General features: G+C 44.8%; 1 protein-coding gene across 1 annotated transcript in view; it reads right to left on the bottom strand.

The window, feature by feature from the left end:
* Positions 1-17,883, bottom strand: part of ITPR2 (inositol 1,4,5-trisphosphate receptor type 2) — a 482,081-nt gene that overhangs the window by 252,451 nt on the left and 211,747 nt on the right. The window contains exons 20-21 of the mRNA XM_077469087.1: positions 15,515-15,659; positions 13,322-13,472 (exon numbers count right to left, since the gene is read on the bottom strand). Coding sequence (XP_077325213.1) covers positions 13,322-13,472; positions 15,515-15,659 — 296 coding nt within the window. The remainder of the gene's footprint in view (positions 1-13,321; positions 13,473-15,514; positions 15,660-17,883) is intronic.

Raw genomic sequence — 17,883 nt, 5'->3', positions numbered from 1 at the left:
CTGTGCCTAAAATATATATATGCCGAAGCATGGGGGCATCCTCCCGCAAAAGGTAGGAGCAGATCGCTCCTCCACCCCTTATGCCCCCATGCTTCGGCATATATGCTCTTTTTTTAACTGTGGTGGTGAAATCACCTCCGACAGCGCTGGAGTCGTGGCTTTACGTATCGTGGGAGCAAACGCTGTTGCTGTCAAGATAAATAAATCCACGCTACAGCTGAATGGCGTACCTGAAAACAAAAAATGGTTAACAATAAAACATTGCAGAATAGAATACAGTACAAAGGAGCAGAACAATAGAGAGAGAATAGAGAGAGAGAGAACAATAAAACGACAACTATTTTTGGTTTTTTTATTTTATATTTTTTTTGGTTTTTTGTTTTTTTTACTTTTTTTTTTTTTTTTTTTTAAACACTTTTTTATGTAACTTTAACACTTCTGTTGTAACGGTTCCAGCGGTTTGGGTCTCTCAAAATGCGATGGCATCTTGGGAGACCCTGTGAACGTGTGCCTAGCCTGTGCAATGCTGTACCCTACTCTAAAACTCAACTAGTTCATGGTAGCGTTCAAAACATTCACCAATGCAAAGACCAGGATTGTCAGGACAGCGGGGACAACAATAACGGGTGTCACGCCTAAATCCGCGCTTTCTGCAGACACGACATTTTCTTTGGGGGGCTCGTTGGGTAGGGGTACTCGGGAGGACATAAATATAATGCCTCTCATGCAGCCGGCTTACTGCATCTGGTAGGGGAAGGTGAGGTGGAGCACCGTCTGGATACAGAAGGGCTCTGACGATATCCTCCTGGAATTTGAGGAAGGATCCAGTCCGTCCTGAAGCTTTGTGTAGTACATAAGCATTCAGTATAGCCAATTGGAATAAATAAACAGACACTTTTTTGTACCAGCGTCTGGCCTTACGGGCAACTAGATACGGCGCCAACAACTGGTCATTGAGGTCCACCCCTCCCATGTTAAGGTTATATTTGTGGACACAGAGGGGTTTCTCCACAATACCAGTCGCCGTAGGAATTTGGACCGTCGTGTCTGCATGAAGGGAGGTAAGAACGAAAACATTCTTATTATCCCTCCACTTCATAGCGAGCAAATTATTACTGCGCAAGCAGGCTCTCTCCCCCAGCCTAAGAGGGGACTCTACAAGCCGCTGGGGAAAGCCCCGGCGATTAGGTCGCACGGTGCCACATGCTCCAATCTGCTGATCAAACAAGTGACTAAACAGTGGCACGCTTGTGTAATAATTGTCCACGTACAAGTGGTACCCCTTTCCGAATAAGGGTGACACCATGTCCCACACTATCTTGCCAGCGCTTCCTATGTAATCAGGGCAGTTCTCCGGCTCTACGTGACTATCTCTACCCTCATAAACCATGAAACTACGTGTATAGCCTGTGGCCCTGTCACAGAGCTTATACATCTTGACCCCGTATCTGGAACGCTTGTTGGGGACGTATTGTTTGAATGACAAGCGACCAGAAAACTTAATCAGGGACTCATCAACGCAGACAACTTGATGGGGAGTAAACATGTCTGCAAAACGTTGGTTGAAGTGGTTTATGAGGGGCCGAATTTTGTAGAGCCGATCGTATTCAGGGTCTCCACGAGGACGACAGAGTTCATTGTCGCTGAAGTGCATGAACCGCAAAATCATCTCGTATCGTGCCCTGGACATGGAAGCAGAGAACACGCGCATATGGTGAATTGGGTCAGTGGACCAATATGACCGCAATTCACTCTTTTTGGTTATGCCCATGTTGAGGGAGAGGCCCAGAAAGGTTTTAAATTCGGAAACCGTAACTGGTTTCCATTGTTTGGCAAGGGCGGACTGGGGAATAGTGGCGATGTGTTGAGCAGCGTACAAATTGGTTTGGTCCACAATAGATCTATAGAGATCTTCGGTGAAAAACAGTGAGTAAAAGTCAAGTGTCGTAAAATCAACTGTTTCCACGTTAATGCCAGGTTGGCCAGTGAATGGGGGAAGTACGGGTTCTGCAGAAGATGTGGGCACCCAAATAGGATTGGCGAATTCTGCAGGAAGGGCACTATGGGTACGACGGGCCTGTCTTTGTCTTCTTCTTGGTGGCAGCGGGACACTACTTGTGCTTGCCACCTCGCCAGCTTGAACTGCACTTATGGGACTCGCCACGTCACCACGTGTTACTGCAGTGCTGGATGTACGTCCAGGGTGTACTAGGCCGCTGGTGCTTGCCAGTTCACCAGAAGGTTGAGCGGCTCTAGTACGTCTCTGCTCCATACGAGTGACCTGCGGTTCCTGCACCTCAACAACAGAATACATACGGGATTGGGCACACCTGTTCTTAGCAGCGGCCTCATCTCCGTCGTCAGAGCTATCTGTCATGGAGCCGCTGTCCTCTACAGGATCGTATTCTGAGCCTGAATCTGACAGATGAGTGACGTCCTCTTCACTATCTGTCATGCTCAGAAACGTGTAGGCCTCTTCACTAGTGTACCTTCGCTTTGCCATTTTGGGCTCTAAATTTAGGGGTACACTAGTGAGACTCACAGGTAAAAAAGCACCTAGCCTGTCAGCGACTGTTTCAAAACGCTACAAAAAAAACTGTTAGCGATCGCAGGGATCAAGCCTGACTCTGCGAACGCTGCAGTTATGTGTGTTGTGTTTTGTAAGTGACAGTGATCGATCGATACTGCACTTGGGTGGGCTGGGCTGGGCTTGGCGGAGGGGCTAAACGCAGGTGCTAGCGGGTATCTGGGCTGATCCCGCTAACAATGCGTTTTGGGAAACCTAAAATGAAGGCAACGCTAATATAGATCTGATCAGATACTATATTACTAAAGGGAGGTGTATGCTTTGCGCGTGGGTGTTAGCGGTACTGGCACTAACCTGACGCTGGGGCGACGCAGGCCTTATCTGACCCTCAAACTTATATCACCCGCCGGGTGATCAGGGGGTTAAACCTTTATTAGGTAATAAATGGCGGGTGCCCTGAAACAAAAAAAAAATAACTAACCAACCAGCGTCACCTGTAACAGTTATATGGTGATCACTGGTGAAAGGGTTAACTGGGGGGCAATCAGGGGGCTATGCGGTAGTATATGGGGGTCCCTGACGCTATAAAAAGCTGCGGCGAACCTAAATACTTACCTGCCTAACTAGCGTCACCTGTGACACTAATACAGCGATCAGAAAAAAATCGCTTATTAGTGACACTGGCGACGGGGGGTGATCACGGGGTTAAACCTTTATTGGGGGGGTTAGGGGGGCACCCTAGAGCTAAAGGGGGCTAACCCTAACTGCCCTAACAGTTATTACAGTCACAAATGACACCAATGCAAAAAAAAAAAAAAAAATAATAAAAAATGCACTTGGTGTCACTGTGACTGGGGGGGCAGGGGTGATTGGGGGGGTGATTGGGGGGTGATCAGGGGGGTGAAAAGTGTGCCTGGCGTGTTCTACTGTTAGTGTAGTGTTAGGTGCAACTCACCGATCCTCTCTCCTCCGTGCCGGAACGAAAAAGACCGACACGAGGAGAGATTACATCATTTCCTCTGCCTGTGTTTACAATACAGGAGAGGAAGTGATGTCACCGAGGATTTTCATTCGTCGGGAGCGATCGCGAGGGGGTGGCCATGAATGAATGGCCGTCCCCTCATCCCTGATCTCTCCCGAACGAATGCCGACCGCCGCAGGCACCGGGGGGGGGCCCGATCGGGCCCCCCACCCGCGGGCAGGCAGGGACTTATATATACGCCAATATGCCTGCCCGTGCCATTCTGCCGACGTATATCGTCGTGCGGCGGTCGGCAAGTGGTTAAAATATTACAGGTTAAGGTAACCTTCATCATCATTTCAGAGAAGGGGATTATAGGTGTCCTGTACGTAGTGCATCAGGAAAGGTTATATAAAAAACCCGTTTTTAAAAAAAATACGTCGTAGGGGGTCACACATCGAATCAGTAACAATAGATAAGTTGAAGTCTTGGTACATTTGCCTAATGGATTCCTAAGGGTGTATTTAGATATATAAAAAAAAAATTAATAGGGGCTGAAAAGAGGGGGCAGAAAGTTAGGGAACAAGAAGCCCTCCATCATAGTCCCAAGGCGATGTCATCTAGGCCACTCTCAGCCCAGGAGATAAACTCAGAGGAGTATCGGAACACGGACCATGAAGTCCAAGTGAGAGAAAACTGTTTGTCTTTACCATGGTCCTCTGTCAACAGATGTTCAAGGTCCCTTATGCGGTCCACTTCAATAGCCCAATCCCCCAGGAAAGGCATGGTTGTCAGGCAATCACTACTCTGGCTGTTGCCTGAAAATGTTGTAATACATCTTTTTTGATGGATTTGAATTTGCCAGGGAGTATAGATAAGAGAGCCACCTCAGGTGAAGGTTGAATGGAAGTTGCCATCAGTTTACAGTATAGTATGCAGATCTGCTGCCAATATCCCTGTACAGGAGGGCATTCCCACCAGAAGTGGAGCATGGTACTCTGGGAGCCAAGACACCGCCAGGTATCTGGTACTGCTGAGTTGAAATGGTGTATTGTCAAAGGGCATTTGTACCATCTCATTACCAGTTTGCATTTTCTCTATTGACATGAGACTTTAACCTGCTCATATGTTGCTTTCTCTGGTAAACCAACCCCCCCCCCCCCCATCTTGTGGCATCTGTACTCGTTATCAGTTTGCACCCAGAATTTTTCCTGGGTCTTAGTGGCTAGGGATAGCTTGTGCATCAGGATAAAACATTTTTGTCAGTCAACAAGAGAGATAGAATGACATAATTCTGCCTCCCAGGCCACGGTAAATGGTGGAAGGTCAGGAGAGGAGATATTGAGCAAAACTGAGTAAAAATGAGATACCACATGTTGGAGGTTCCGCCTGCATGAGCAATTCCTCAAATCCTGTCGGTTCAGCAAGGATGTCTGGAATGGAAAGTCAGGATGTAAGAAGTAGTCTGTTGTCTCTGAAGCCACTGCATGGGGTGTCGGGAAACCGGACCGGAAGGGGTATCTGTCCTTAAGTGGTGTCTGCTCGAAGGACTTTGAGTAGTCTCCTATTATCTTCTTTTTCCCACGGTCCGAATCTTGTTACGTGCATAGCTGGTGCAAAGGCTAGGGTCCCAAAGAAGGGAGTCATAGGCCCCATGTGGTTCAATAAGCCCCTTCTGGACAGCATGCAACCCCAGATCTGAATCGCTTGATGGATATGGCCATTGGGGGGGCCTGAACACCCCCTCCCCAAGCTTGGGCAAGGTCCATGGGAGAGCAGAGAGTTCAATTGGGTTCATTTGGTTTTCCAAGTGAACCCAAAGCTTGGTTGAAGAGTGGTGAAACCTTAAAATGTAATATGCAAGTGGGCACTGCTGCTTTATGGTATAAGGAGGATAGCCCCCCCCCCCAACTTTTGGAAGAGAAAATTGGGGTTTATTTACGAAAGGCAAAGCCACTTTGCACTGCCAGTGCACTTGAAAATGCACAGAAAGTGCACTCTCAATTGCAGTCTGTCTAAATCTAAGGGGTAGATCTGAAATAAGTGGAAGCTCTGCTGATTTTATCACCCAATCATGTGCAAGCTAAAATGCTGTCTTTTATTTTCCTTGCATGTCCCCCTAAGATCTACAGCTACTGCACTTCCAAGTGCACTTTCAGTGCAAAGTACATTTTCCTTTAGTAAATAACCCCCAATTTTTTATATCGTATTCTGGGGTGTGCAGCATTCCAAATGAATTTGGAAAACAGCTGGCGTAGTGTCCGGAAGTACAAATTAGGTATGTGTACAGGAATGGTTTGGAACAAATACAGAAACCGAGGGAGAATATCCATTTTCAGGGCATTCACTCTACTCAGCCATGAGAGCCGTTTGGACACATAAGTAGATAAATCCGCTTGGGTTCTAAGGAGTAAGGGAGTAAAGTTCTGGGCAGGGAATCTATTTAAATGCAGGTTTTTTGTACCTGGAGTTCAGCTTTGAGTGCCTGTGTGATATTGACAAATTTGGTGATACAGCAACTCCTGTACCTTACCTCTGTGCCAGAGCTTCCTGTAATAAAGACCAGTCCCTGCTGTCAGGGCAGGACTTAGGGCGGTGGGGGCCCCTGGGCTTGAGTCACTTTCGGGCCCTACCTTCTATACATTACTGTATTTATTGGCATATAACATGCGCCGGCATATAACATGCACCCCAATTTTAAGGAAAAAAACCTTTAGGAGGGAAGTTTAAGGAAAAAACTTAAATTGAAATGCCCATCTGCAGCCTTGCCCATCCATCTGCAGCCTTGTGCAGTGTCATTGCAGCCTTGTCAGTGTCATTTTCAGCCTTGTCAGTGTAGCCTTGTCATTTGCAGCCTTGCCCCAGTGTCATTTGCAGCCTTGTCATTGCAGTCTTGAAGTTTAAAAATTGCAGACTCTTTATCTCGGTGGCTCTTGGGTCCTCTTGCAGTCCCGAGCGGAGCCGAGAGTAGCTGAGTGTACTCGGCTCAGCTCACAGTCACGCCCAGTCTCTGTGTTATGTCCATCATAGGGCGGGACTGGGCGTGACTGTGAGCGGAGCTGAGTACACTCGGCTATGTATTTCGGCGGGGCCCATGGGGCCCCCTATTGGGCGGGGCCCATGGGCTTGAGCCCAGTCAAGCCCAATGGTAATTCTGGCCCTGCCCGCTGACACTTGATGTGCTTTGTATATTTCTTGTAGACCAGTGAAGTAACCCAGTGTAAAATATTTCCTCTGTGTAGGAGCTTCCTGTAATAAAGACCAGTCACTGCTGCTCTCTCTCCTTGTGCAGGGTGACTTGTCTCATGCAGGGTGACTTGTCTCATGCAGGATGACTTGTCTCAGCCGGGCCCTCTCCTGTTTTCTGTAGGCAACCTGTAGTGGTTTGGGCCTGCTGGGTCTCTCCCACAGCATTGCTCTCTGCACAGGCCTGATGTCACTGCTACTTTTAAAAGGTAATATCTGGCTTTTGAAAAAAAGGCATTTGATGCATACAAATTGGATTTATATCCTTTGTGCCTATTGAGCAATATACTTAAATGAAAGATTTTATTCCCAAAGTTCAGATTTAAAGTAGATGTAAATCCTGACTGAATTATATTTAGTTTGCTGTTTGTGGGTTACAATCTGCTTTTTCTAAAATAAAATCTTTGTTTTTAACTTTTTCATCCATTTTCGCAGCTCAGTGCTATTGATCTCTTGCAGCCACTTTTTGTCTTGTTTTTGAGGTGCTGTTTGGAGCCACAGCCATCTTGTCATTTCTGGAAGCTGCTTACATTACAGGTATGTAATGGCCATCGGGACTACCAAGAGTTTCCCAGTGAGCTGATGGCTCAATGGGCCGGTTACAGTGACAGTGGCCTCTCTGCAGCCATGCAGTGGGCAGCATGGGAGAGCCCACACTGCATCACCGCTGTTCCACCCTTACTGTGCAGCCATGGGCAGCAGAGAGATTACATCATCTCTCACAACTCTCTGGTGACCCTGATGTAAGGAGTGGCTCTCTGGGGACTCTGAGGTAAGGAGGGGCTCTCAGGGGACCCTGATGTAAGCGGGGAGTCTCTGGGGACCCTGATGTGAGGGGGGAGTCTCTGGGGACCCTGATGTAAGGGGGACGCTCTCTGGGGACTCTGAAGTAAGGGGGGGGGGCTCTCTGGGGACCCTGACTTAAGGGGCGCTCTCTGGGGACCCTGATGTCAGGGGGAGGCTCTCTGGGGACTCTGAAGTAAGGGGGGGCTCTCTGGGGACCCTGATGTAAGGGGGAGGCTCTCTGGGGACCCTGATGTAAGGGGGGCTCTCTGTGGACCCTGATGTAAGGGGGAGGCTCTCTGGGGACCCTGATGTAAGGAGGGGCTCTCTGGGGATCCCAAAGTAAGGTAGAGGCTCTCTGGTGTCCCTGATGTAAAGGGGGGGGGCTTTCTGGAGACCCTGATGTAAGTAGGGGGCTCTCTGGGGACCCTGAAAAAAAGCCATCGATACTTACAGTGGAATGTTTTTACTTTTTTTTTTTTTGCCCGATTGCGTATAGTTTAAATATTGTTTTTGTGCGTGTTTGCAAAATTAAAGATGACCGGTTTGGATGAAGTCTAGCTGCTGATGCTTATGTTCCAGCCTGAAGCCTGAGTTGCACCTCCTTCAAGACCTCTGCTTCCCCTGGCCACATGCCTGCTTACCTCTGCAGCCTTGCGGGGATTCTCTGGGGGTCTATATGGGTCTATGACAAGCCTTGATCTACTTTTATCTAGCGAGTGCATTTTTATTATCATTTATGCTTTTTTAATAAATCGCTATGGAGGAGGATGGAGGCGCCCTCTGTTTTTTTTTTTTTTTACAACAGTAAACCATTCCTGTGCAATATGTGCTGAAACAACCACATGTAGTTTCTATTGGTAGCCGGTGTGATTTAAGAACCAGGGACATTGGTGTCACCCTATAACAGGAAGTACCTGAACAATGGCCTTCATGGCAGGATCACCAGGTATTCTTTTAATGAAACCTGCAGCTTTAGAAGCATTGTTCAGGGATTTTCTACAAATGGGGTAACAATCGTCTCCCAACTGTGATGTCATCCACTAACATGCACACCTGGTGGAGACTACTGTCGGTCATCCGGGCACGCATTGCGCAGACATCGTCCACTGTTGTTAGGAAGCCAGTCCATAGCAATGATGTACATTTGAGGCTGGAGAGAATGCATATAGACATTAAGTGGATGAAAGAGGCTGGAGAGGATCAGCAGCGCTGAATTGGAGGGGAGGGGGGGGTAAAATAATATTTTATGTTAAAAAAAAAAACTTTTTACACAGTGTACAGAACAAACTAAATGTCATCCTGCTAGCTTCTAAATTAGAAACAACTGACCTGATTACCCCACCCACAAAGAGGTGGATAGTGGGAATCCACCCACAGTACTACCGTATTCTGACAGCGGAGAAGCCTCCTCGCCATTAGAACACACTGATCAGAGCTGCCATCTATAGCCTGCATCGCCGATCGGGCAGGGAAAACCCAAAAGGGTGGTTGTACAGAAGCTGATTGATAGTTTGATTGATTGATTGACGGTGTAGATGGATGAAAATGTTGCCGGTCCCTGCTGAGTCCATGTATGGTCAACTTAACATGTTTCAGGCACAGAAAGATAGAATAGTTTAAGCAGTTTAATAAATGAAAAGAGCAAGCAAAACCTCAGAGGAATGTTCATGTGAGATTATCATCCAGTGCAGAAAATTACTCATATTTTGGATGATAAAACAGTTTACAGATATGTATTTAAACCTTGACTTCAGGCAAACAGATAAATGCAGAGATAAAATACATATATAAAGAAGCTGTTTTATCTGACAAAGAAATTGTACTTCTGTCCACCCAGTCCCAAGATTTACACAGCTCTGCCACACAGAACAGCCCTTAATTTCTCTCTGCTGCAGTTCAGTAACACCTACAGGTCTGGTTCCTCCCCTGGCCTTTGACTAAATAGTGAAAAGAGTAGCAGTAGACTGAGGCGCTAATCACTCTGTTCTCTTCTCCTATCAGCATACTTTTTGCACTGCTGCACAGCTGATTGGCTCCTTGTGTTACTTCTCCCTGTCCCAGTCTGAGCTCTCCTGTACCAAGTAATACTCAGACACTTTAAAGGATTTATTAATGAATATAGAGCTGCATTAGTTTGTGTCTTTTATGTCTGCCTGGGGTTCCGCTTTAGGAAGGAGTTCTTCTTTAGAATCTTGCCTATTGGCTCTTAGGAAAAACTTCTTTCCTTTTCTCTTTTCCAAAGAAGCCAAGTAGTATTCTGCATGATACAAATCGACAGTTTAAACTCGGGCTAATTAAGCGCCCAGAAAACTATTAAGACATGCAAGCGACGCAGCGAGCTGTCTGGAACGATCTAGTTTGCCTTTTCATGCGCACAATGAACTGGCGGTTCTTGATGCAAGGCTAGCTAATGACTGGCAAGACAATGGATGCCCCGGAGCCACTGCCGATGATATCAGCTCATTAACCTGCCAGCTGTATGAGTGACACATTCTACCTCTCAGGTTGAAAAGATATGATAAGAGCCGCGACACACAAAGGGGAATACATACCATTTCAGACTCGTAGATAAGGAGGAAGGAAAGAAAAAAATGAAACCGCCAAAATTACCGCTGAAAACGCCGGGCAAGATTTATGGGCCGCCGAGACGACTCAATAGCGCTAATATGGATATCTGAAGAGGCGGTGGACAATGTGCTGTCCGCGCACCTTCATGTAAGACAATAAAAGAAGAATTTTGAGGACATGGCGGTGAAAATGAAATTTATCAGAATCTTTCAGCCCGAAGTTCAAAAAGTGCTGATAAGCCAAAGAGAAAGAGAGAAAGAGATCATTAGGATCCTATAAAATTGCATAGAAGGAATTTAAATGTTCTATAATTGTTCTCAGATTAGCACAGAGGCCGGGGGCGGTGAAGGCATCCAGGTTACAAGTTTTGATAAGTAATCGGTAAAAGTTTTTTCAGACAATAACCAGATGACATCAGAGATGATTTCTATATATTATTATGGAACTTTTCAGATCAATGTTTGGGAAAAGCTGAGCTCAGATAAAATCAGCTAACAGAGTTGTGGTATGGAGGCACTTTCTCATTGCCAACTTTCATTCCAATCAGGCCTGGTGTAAAACCTGCTTCTTCTGCATATGGGGTTCAACTGCACTTCTAGCACTGTCCTTCCACAATGCAATGCTTGCTGCTTGGGCACTCAATCACCGACAGGGTAACTTAGCCCCATGCAAATAGCAACTTTCAGAAAAGGACTAACTGGGGCTCTATTAGCAAATCAGAAAGCTGTTCGATACTCAGAACATATTCAGGTTCACTTTATAGTGGATATAAACCCTAAAACTGGCCATACACAAATTGAATTTCACCTTTTTCCAGCTAAAATTCAATCTCGATCTGTGGCCAATCATTTGCCGTCACTGCTCTGGTGCCACATAACCGGCTGTCAGAATACAATAGCCTGCGGTGTGGATTTGATTGAGAAATCTTGCATTTCTTTCTCTTTTTGAGTCAGGGACCCATAAGGTACTGAACCCACAAAGTTAGCAAAACAACCAGACCACTAGTATATTCAGAAGCGGTCATTCATTTAATGAACACATCAGTCGTGTATTTTGGTTTTGTGCTGCCCTAGGCAAGACTACACATGGGCGCACACGCCCCACCAAAAACTAAATTTGTCCCACCCCAGCCGCTTTAAAATTGCACTCGCCTGGGCGTGCAAAGGCAACAAACTACTGACATTTTACTATCCATAAGCAAAGCTTATTGTCCATTATCTGACATTCGTGGTGATACCTCACGTGTGTGGGATGATCGATGTTTGCGTGCGTTTGGGACCAACATACGAGTTCGCCTTTGCGTGCAAGCATGAGAGGACAGGGGCACTTTAAAAAATGTTTTATTTATGTAATTAATTAATTTATTTTTATTTTTACACTTGCTTTATTTTTTTTTCATCAATTTTATTGGTATTACAAGAAATGTAAACATCCTTGTGACAGCAATAGGGACATGACAGATACTCCTTATGGAGAGATCTGAGGTCTATAAGCACCAGATCGGTAGATTGCTTTTAAAAAAGGCCTGGATTCTTTCCTAAATGTACATAATATACTGTAACTGGGTACTAACAATTATAGGTAAAGTTGATCCAGGGAATATCTGATGGCCTCTCGGGATTCGCCTTCCTCTGGATCAACTGTTGGCATAGGATTGTGAATATGGGATTGTATGAAGTAGAATTGGTTGAACTAGATGGACTTGTGTGTTTTTTCAACCTGACTAACTATGTAATTATGAGGGAGGTCAACCCTCTCTATTTTTCCTGATCACCAATGACACTGGTTAAGGGTAAATTCAAAATTTTGAGTTGCCACCAGAACAGGATTAGAGGGAACTGGCCCAGACTGGGACAAAAATAGGCCCAGGCATTTTAGACTGAGCAGAGAATTTTTCCAGGGACCCGGGGAGAGGGGCGTTTGTGGGAGTGGTTGGTGGCGGGATATTCAGGGAGTCAGTCCACTGCACTGTAATGTAAATGGGCACTGTGAGATAAAGGGGACTGCACTGTAGAGGGCACTGTAATGGTTACAGTGCGCTTTTACAGAGCAGTCCCCTTTATCTCACAGTGCCCATTTACATTACAGTGCAGTGGACTGACTCCCTGAATATCCGGAGAGCAGGGGTTAGCAGGCGGTGCTATCTTCCACTCCTCTTTTCAATATGATGCAGTAATCCACATCCACTAAAGGTTTCATCTTCAGGTGTTATGCGATGCTGCTGCCAGAGTACTTGGATAATTTTCCCAACACAGCTATGGATTAATGGGTGGAGGATGTGGGTGATATAGATGGGGATCAGTGGTCGGAGGCCCTGGAATCGGTCCACGGCTGTTCTTGACAAGGAGGCACTTGTAGAACACAGGATAGGCAGTTTCCTCCCACTCCACAGGCTACACAGTGGCTCATACTGTGAAGGTGACATACCTCCTTGTGGGGTGAATAATAGCGGTGAGAGCGTTTCCTATGGGGCACAGTTTTCCAAGAAGCACAGAACAATTTGAAGGAGCACATTGTCACTATTGGACTTTTTTTTATACCCTAGGGTTTAAGGACTGTATATGCATATTTCTGAACCAAGTATCACAGCAACAATATACATTAGCCATATATGTTGGATTTTTTTGCACAGAAATGTCATTTTGAATTGCAGGTTTTGCACAGGATTGTGTTTATTTTATTTTATTTTCGTTTGAACATAACCATATGCATTATATATAAGCGGTTAGGAAGTTTACACAGTAGGATTTTTTGAGGATTTTTGTAAATATACCAATATTTATTTTCTGCACTTTTAGTCCCTTTTTGCACTAAATGTACCCGTGACACACACCCCTCAAGTATTTAGAGGTTGTAGGTCACCTCTTAATAAGCGCCATACTTATCCCCTCTTTTTCACATGGTTTAGGATGATATAAATGTAATACTTCGGAATGTGCATTGTTTATTGTACTGTTAAAAGTTGTTAAAAAACTTTATTCTGACAAAAAAAAAAAAAAAGAATGAATGCACACCGATTTGTAACCGACCTCAAATTCAAGTAATTTTTCTGTGCTTTACCTTGCTTCTTGGTTGGCAGCCTGTAATGCACCAATGACTTTACAAAACTGAAATATCAGTTTGTGGGTGGAGCTGCCCTATATGTTTTCTTTACAGAAATTGATCATCATTTTGCCTTTGCATTTGTTGTTAAGACAGGAAAACATCAAAAAGTAAGTTGGGTCAAATCTCACCTCCATCCTGAAATTTGCTCAGCCGCTCTAGGTAGGAAGACATGGGGCTCTGGACAATGTCAAGAATAGCCAGAAGAGTTCGAGTTAGCCGTAGTAGCTCGCTGAAGCTATAGAATCCAAAATAGATGAGATTTCGGGCCAAGTGGACAACCTGGAGGAGGAAGTGGAAGTTAAAGGGGAAGAACATTGGGCAAAACCTTTATGTGACATTTGGTCAATGCTCAATGAAAGGAAGTCCTTTTTTTCATGTTAGATGATGGTCATAGATGTCCCAATGAATGACCCAATTATCACCAGGGAGGCATTCAGATCAGCTGTATGGCTAGCATAATTTGTGCAAGCCTATTTACAATTAAAGGCTAATTTCAGCCTTCACTATATGGCCAAAAATGAGTGGACGCCCATGCAAATAACTGAGTTTAGGTGCTTCCAGTGAAGTGTACTGTAACGCTACAGAATACATAACCAGTTTAGGCAAAAGTGTGCTTCCAACCATGTGCTAACTGCTTGGTGAAGGTCTTTATCTGTTAATCCTCATGTGTGCCCCTGTGTACAAAGCCAGCTTCATAATTGCCAGAAAGTTCTTGCCATCCTGACCTCCCAAATTTCCTGTTTGCCAAAAGGACAAAAATTCTTACAAGCATTTTTCAAAATCCTGTGGAAAGCCTTTCCAGAAGATGGAGGTTACAGTCACAAACTTTATATGCATGGATGTGGTTTTGGAATGGAAAGCCCAACAAGCTCATAAATGGGTGATGATCAAGTCATGAGTTCAGACATATTCGGATACAAGTCTGAACATGCCTGAGTTGTCCCGTTAGGAAGCTGTCACTGAGTACTGCCAATAAGAAGCAGCCGAGGCATTCCCTGCCTGCAGCTGCACATATACAAAGGGCGTGTATGCACACACCCAGGGGTGCGAAATTCCTCGTATCTTTATGATTGGAAGTTTGCAATGTCAGCACACTTTTGGCCATAAGAAATCTGGGTTCCTGCGCTACATAAACAAAAAGATACCACATAAATATAGTCGCTGTCACAAGTTGCAGGAAGCAGCTTGAAGATTATACAATGAACCTCCATCAGGTACAGTGCTATCCAACCAATCCAAACTAATGTGCTAATCCAAAACAGTGAAAAAACATAAAATTATAAATGCCCTACTACTGCAACGAAAGGTACATAAAAATTATTATTACGTTAACTCAAAGTCAACATACGTGCTCCTACTCACACTAGTGCATACAACTATACCTGGTGATAGTACTCCGTATCCATGTACAGTGCTCACTTCCAAGTTATCCCCCCAATTTCTTCCGCACTCACTGGAGAGACTGGACCCCCTTGCATGAACAAGTGAGTCAGTAGTGTGCCTGTATCTCCCAGGGATAGATGGTTTCTTAGATCCAGTATCCTCCAATGCTGTACCTGAGATAGATTTGTGTCTCCCTTCACTGGAAGAGGCAGGCCAAAGCTGGAAATGTTCACTGTAAAACTTTAAAGTGGACCTTTCAGTAAATTTGCAGGACAAGTGTCATTAGTTACACTCTCCTGTGGAAGAATCTTGCCAGCAGTTCCACGGATGTGATTGACTTCCTGCCAGTAGTTGCATACCTATGTCATGACACAGTGATCTAGCGTTTTTTTTTTTTATTGTTTTGGATTAGCACATGGATTTGGTGGATAGTGCTGTACCTGATAGAAATCTATTTTATACACTTTTGGCCATATAGTTTATGAATAACCAAAAAAGCTAATTATGCACAGAAGAATACAGGAATTGTGTAGGATCTCCAACATGGGTTTTAGGTGTGCATTTGCATTAGGCTAGGTTCACACTCACACTTCAGCTGAACTCAGGGGTGATTTCAGAGACATCTGTCCGGGTATTTGCACAGATGTCAATGGAAATCGCACCCCCAAATCACCAAAAGTAGTACAGAAACTACTTTTGAGAATCGGTGCGGCGCCAAAAATGCGGGGTCGCACCAATTCGGACACGGCTATTGCCGCCAATAGCCTCTGATTTGGCATGCGATTTGACATGTCAAATTGCATCAATGTGAACCAGGGCTAATACATAAAAATTGGGGGAGCCCAGAGGTGCAAAAAATATTTAAAAAGAAAAAAGTTTGCAAACTTTTTTTTTGCTACTGACAGTTTTCTGTTGAGATACAGACATAATCCCAGTACCTCAAAGGTTAATTTATTTTTCTCCTTGTCACCAAAGGGGAAAGGCTGATTCACAACCTCTTTTAGATATTCTTCCACAAACTCCATGGTCAGGGCAAATTTCATCTTCATGTCATCCCGGGTAGAGTCAGTGAAGGAGTCGTAACTGAATATGAGAGGAAATGGAGAACAATTGTTACAACTTGATCTAGATAAACCTACAGACCTTCCAATAAACATCTATATGATGGCGAGAGGTGAAGCTGCATTATATAGACACTGATATTTTTTTATTATAACCACAGCTAATATGTGACTGTATTCATATTCCAGAGAAAAATACAAAACAATACAGTTTGCATTTGTTACATACAGTATTTACTGGGTTATCCAACTTAGCCTCTGTTCACGCCTATGCAGTGTAATGGTGCCTGCGTTTTTGTCCGATTTCACATGTCACGTTTAGGGCAGGCCATTCATATCAATGGGCTGCACTATATGTAGTAAAAATGGCAAAAAAAGAAATGCAAGACCCTTTTTTAAAATTGTGCTGCACCAAAACACATGGTACTTTGTTACGGTGCATTTGGTGGACACAAGAAAGTGCATGTTAGCAAGATGCATTGGGGGTCATTAAGAATTAATGGCTCCACCGCATGCCTGAAAAAGAGATGCACTTTTTTTTTGTGCTACGGGAACACACACGATTTTGCCTAGCCTTAGTCCCATTTATAGTTATAACCAAAGGTTACCATTTACATGTTTCATAAGAGAAATGCACAGGTTGCTAATGCCGACTTCTCCTTCTGAAAATAATAAGTGCTTGGCTGGTGCAGTGCCAGGCTGCTGCATACACTTCCTTCAGCTCTATGTTTGTACCTCAAGACCTATGGTCACTGAACTGGAGGAAGTGTCACTGGATTGTGAGCTTGATGATTACCACACTTGTTTTATATTGAGAACATCAAATCCGTCTGCTGCAGTGAATGACAGCACATGTAGTTGATTCATTCACAGATCTTTGTAAATAAATGATGTGGCTGTGCGTGCAAAGCCCCACAATTTATAAACATGACGGTGGCTGTAGGGGAGAAGAGCCCCCGTAAGCTGTTACAGGAAGGAGGAATGGGCTGTATGTGGGTGGGAGTTCCTATTTGCACCACGTAACATGTTAAACTGGCCACACGTGTATCAAAATTTGTCTGGTTCAGCAGGATATAGCCAAATTTCAATTCATGTGTGTGCAGACTTCTGTACAACCAGCCTGTTGGAAAACCTCCACTCGATCAGCACCACCGGCTATAGCTGGAAGCACTGATCAGTGTATTCTGACGGCAGGGAAGTCTCCCTGCTGTCAGACTACAATAGCTCAGCAGAGTGGATTCTCATCCCTTTAACGAATGTTACATTTGATGTAGATGGGGGAATCAAGTCTTTTTTTCATTCAACCCACTGGATGAAAAAAAAAAAGAATCATCTTCGGGCTGTCTTACACTCTAAATATGGGTGTAACATATAACATGATACAAAAAGTGCAGTTAGCCTTTAAGATCTATTTCACAGCACAGCTGTCAACCTTTAACAATACATTTGTTCTCTTTGCCAAAGCTGCAGCTCTACTAAACCCATTAAACATATCCGCTACTAACCCTCCTTAACCTGCCCTGACATTACATACTTGACCTTTAACCTAGCCTGTAACACACACCCCCAATCCTAACACTAACCTAATCCCTAGCTTGAGCACTTAATACTTAAAGGAGTTGTAAACTCTCATTGTTTTTCACCTTAATGCATTAAGGTGAAAAACCTCCTGAGCTGCGTCTGCCCCCAGAGCCCCCCTTTTTCTTACCTGAGGCCGATTGTTCCAGCACCATTGGCTCCCGCTGCTGTCAATCAAATCCAGTGACATGAGAGAGGTGCTGAGTCCTGCTGTCTGTGTCAATGAATGCAGCAGCAGGACTCGGGAGCGTGCCCCCATGGAATACGTCTCGCCGTGGGGGCACTCGATAAGGAGGAGCCAGAAGAGCTGCCGGGGACCTCAAAAAAGGAGGATCGGGGCTGCTCTATGCAAAACCCTTGCACAGAGCAGGTAAGAATGACATGTTTGTTATCTTTAAAAAACAAGACTTTACAATCACTTTAAGCTCCCTCCCAACACTTAACGTGGAAGAAAATGTTATTGCTAATTATGCTTAAACCTGCTCCTATCCCCCCCCCCCCCCCCCCCGTTCTAAATCTTAATCTAACTACCTTGTGAATGGAAGATGGTTATACTTATCTATTCTGAGAGCACTCTGGTCTGGTCACATTATCTGCTAACAGTGGCAGTTTTAAGGAAAAGGAGGGACAGCCAACAACGTATGCCCAAAGTAAACCTGTGGATCTGT

Source organism: Lithobates pipiens, unplaced genomic scaffold (genome assembly GCF_037356315.1).
Source record: "Lithobates pipiens isolate NorthernLeopardFrog02 unplaced genomic scaffold, aLitPip1_a1.2 Scaffold_8, whole genome shotgun sequence".
In the NCBI taxonomy this organism is placed as follows: domain Eukaryota; kingdom Metazoa; phylum Chordata; class Amphibia; order Anura; family Ranidae; genus Lithobates; species Lithobates pipiens.
Note: the sequence above shows the minus strand (reverse complement) of the source record. Positions and strands in the feature narration are given on the sequence as shown.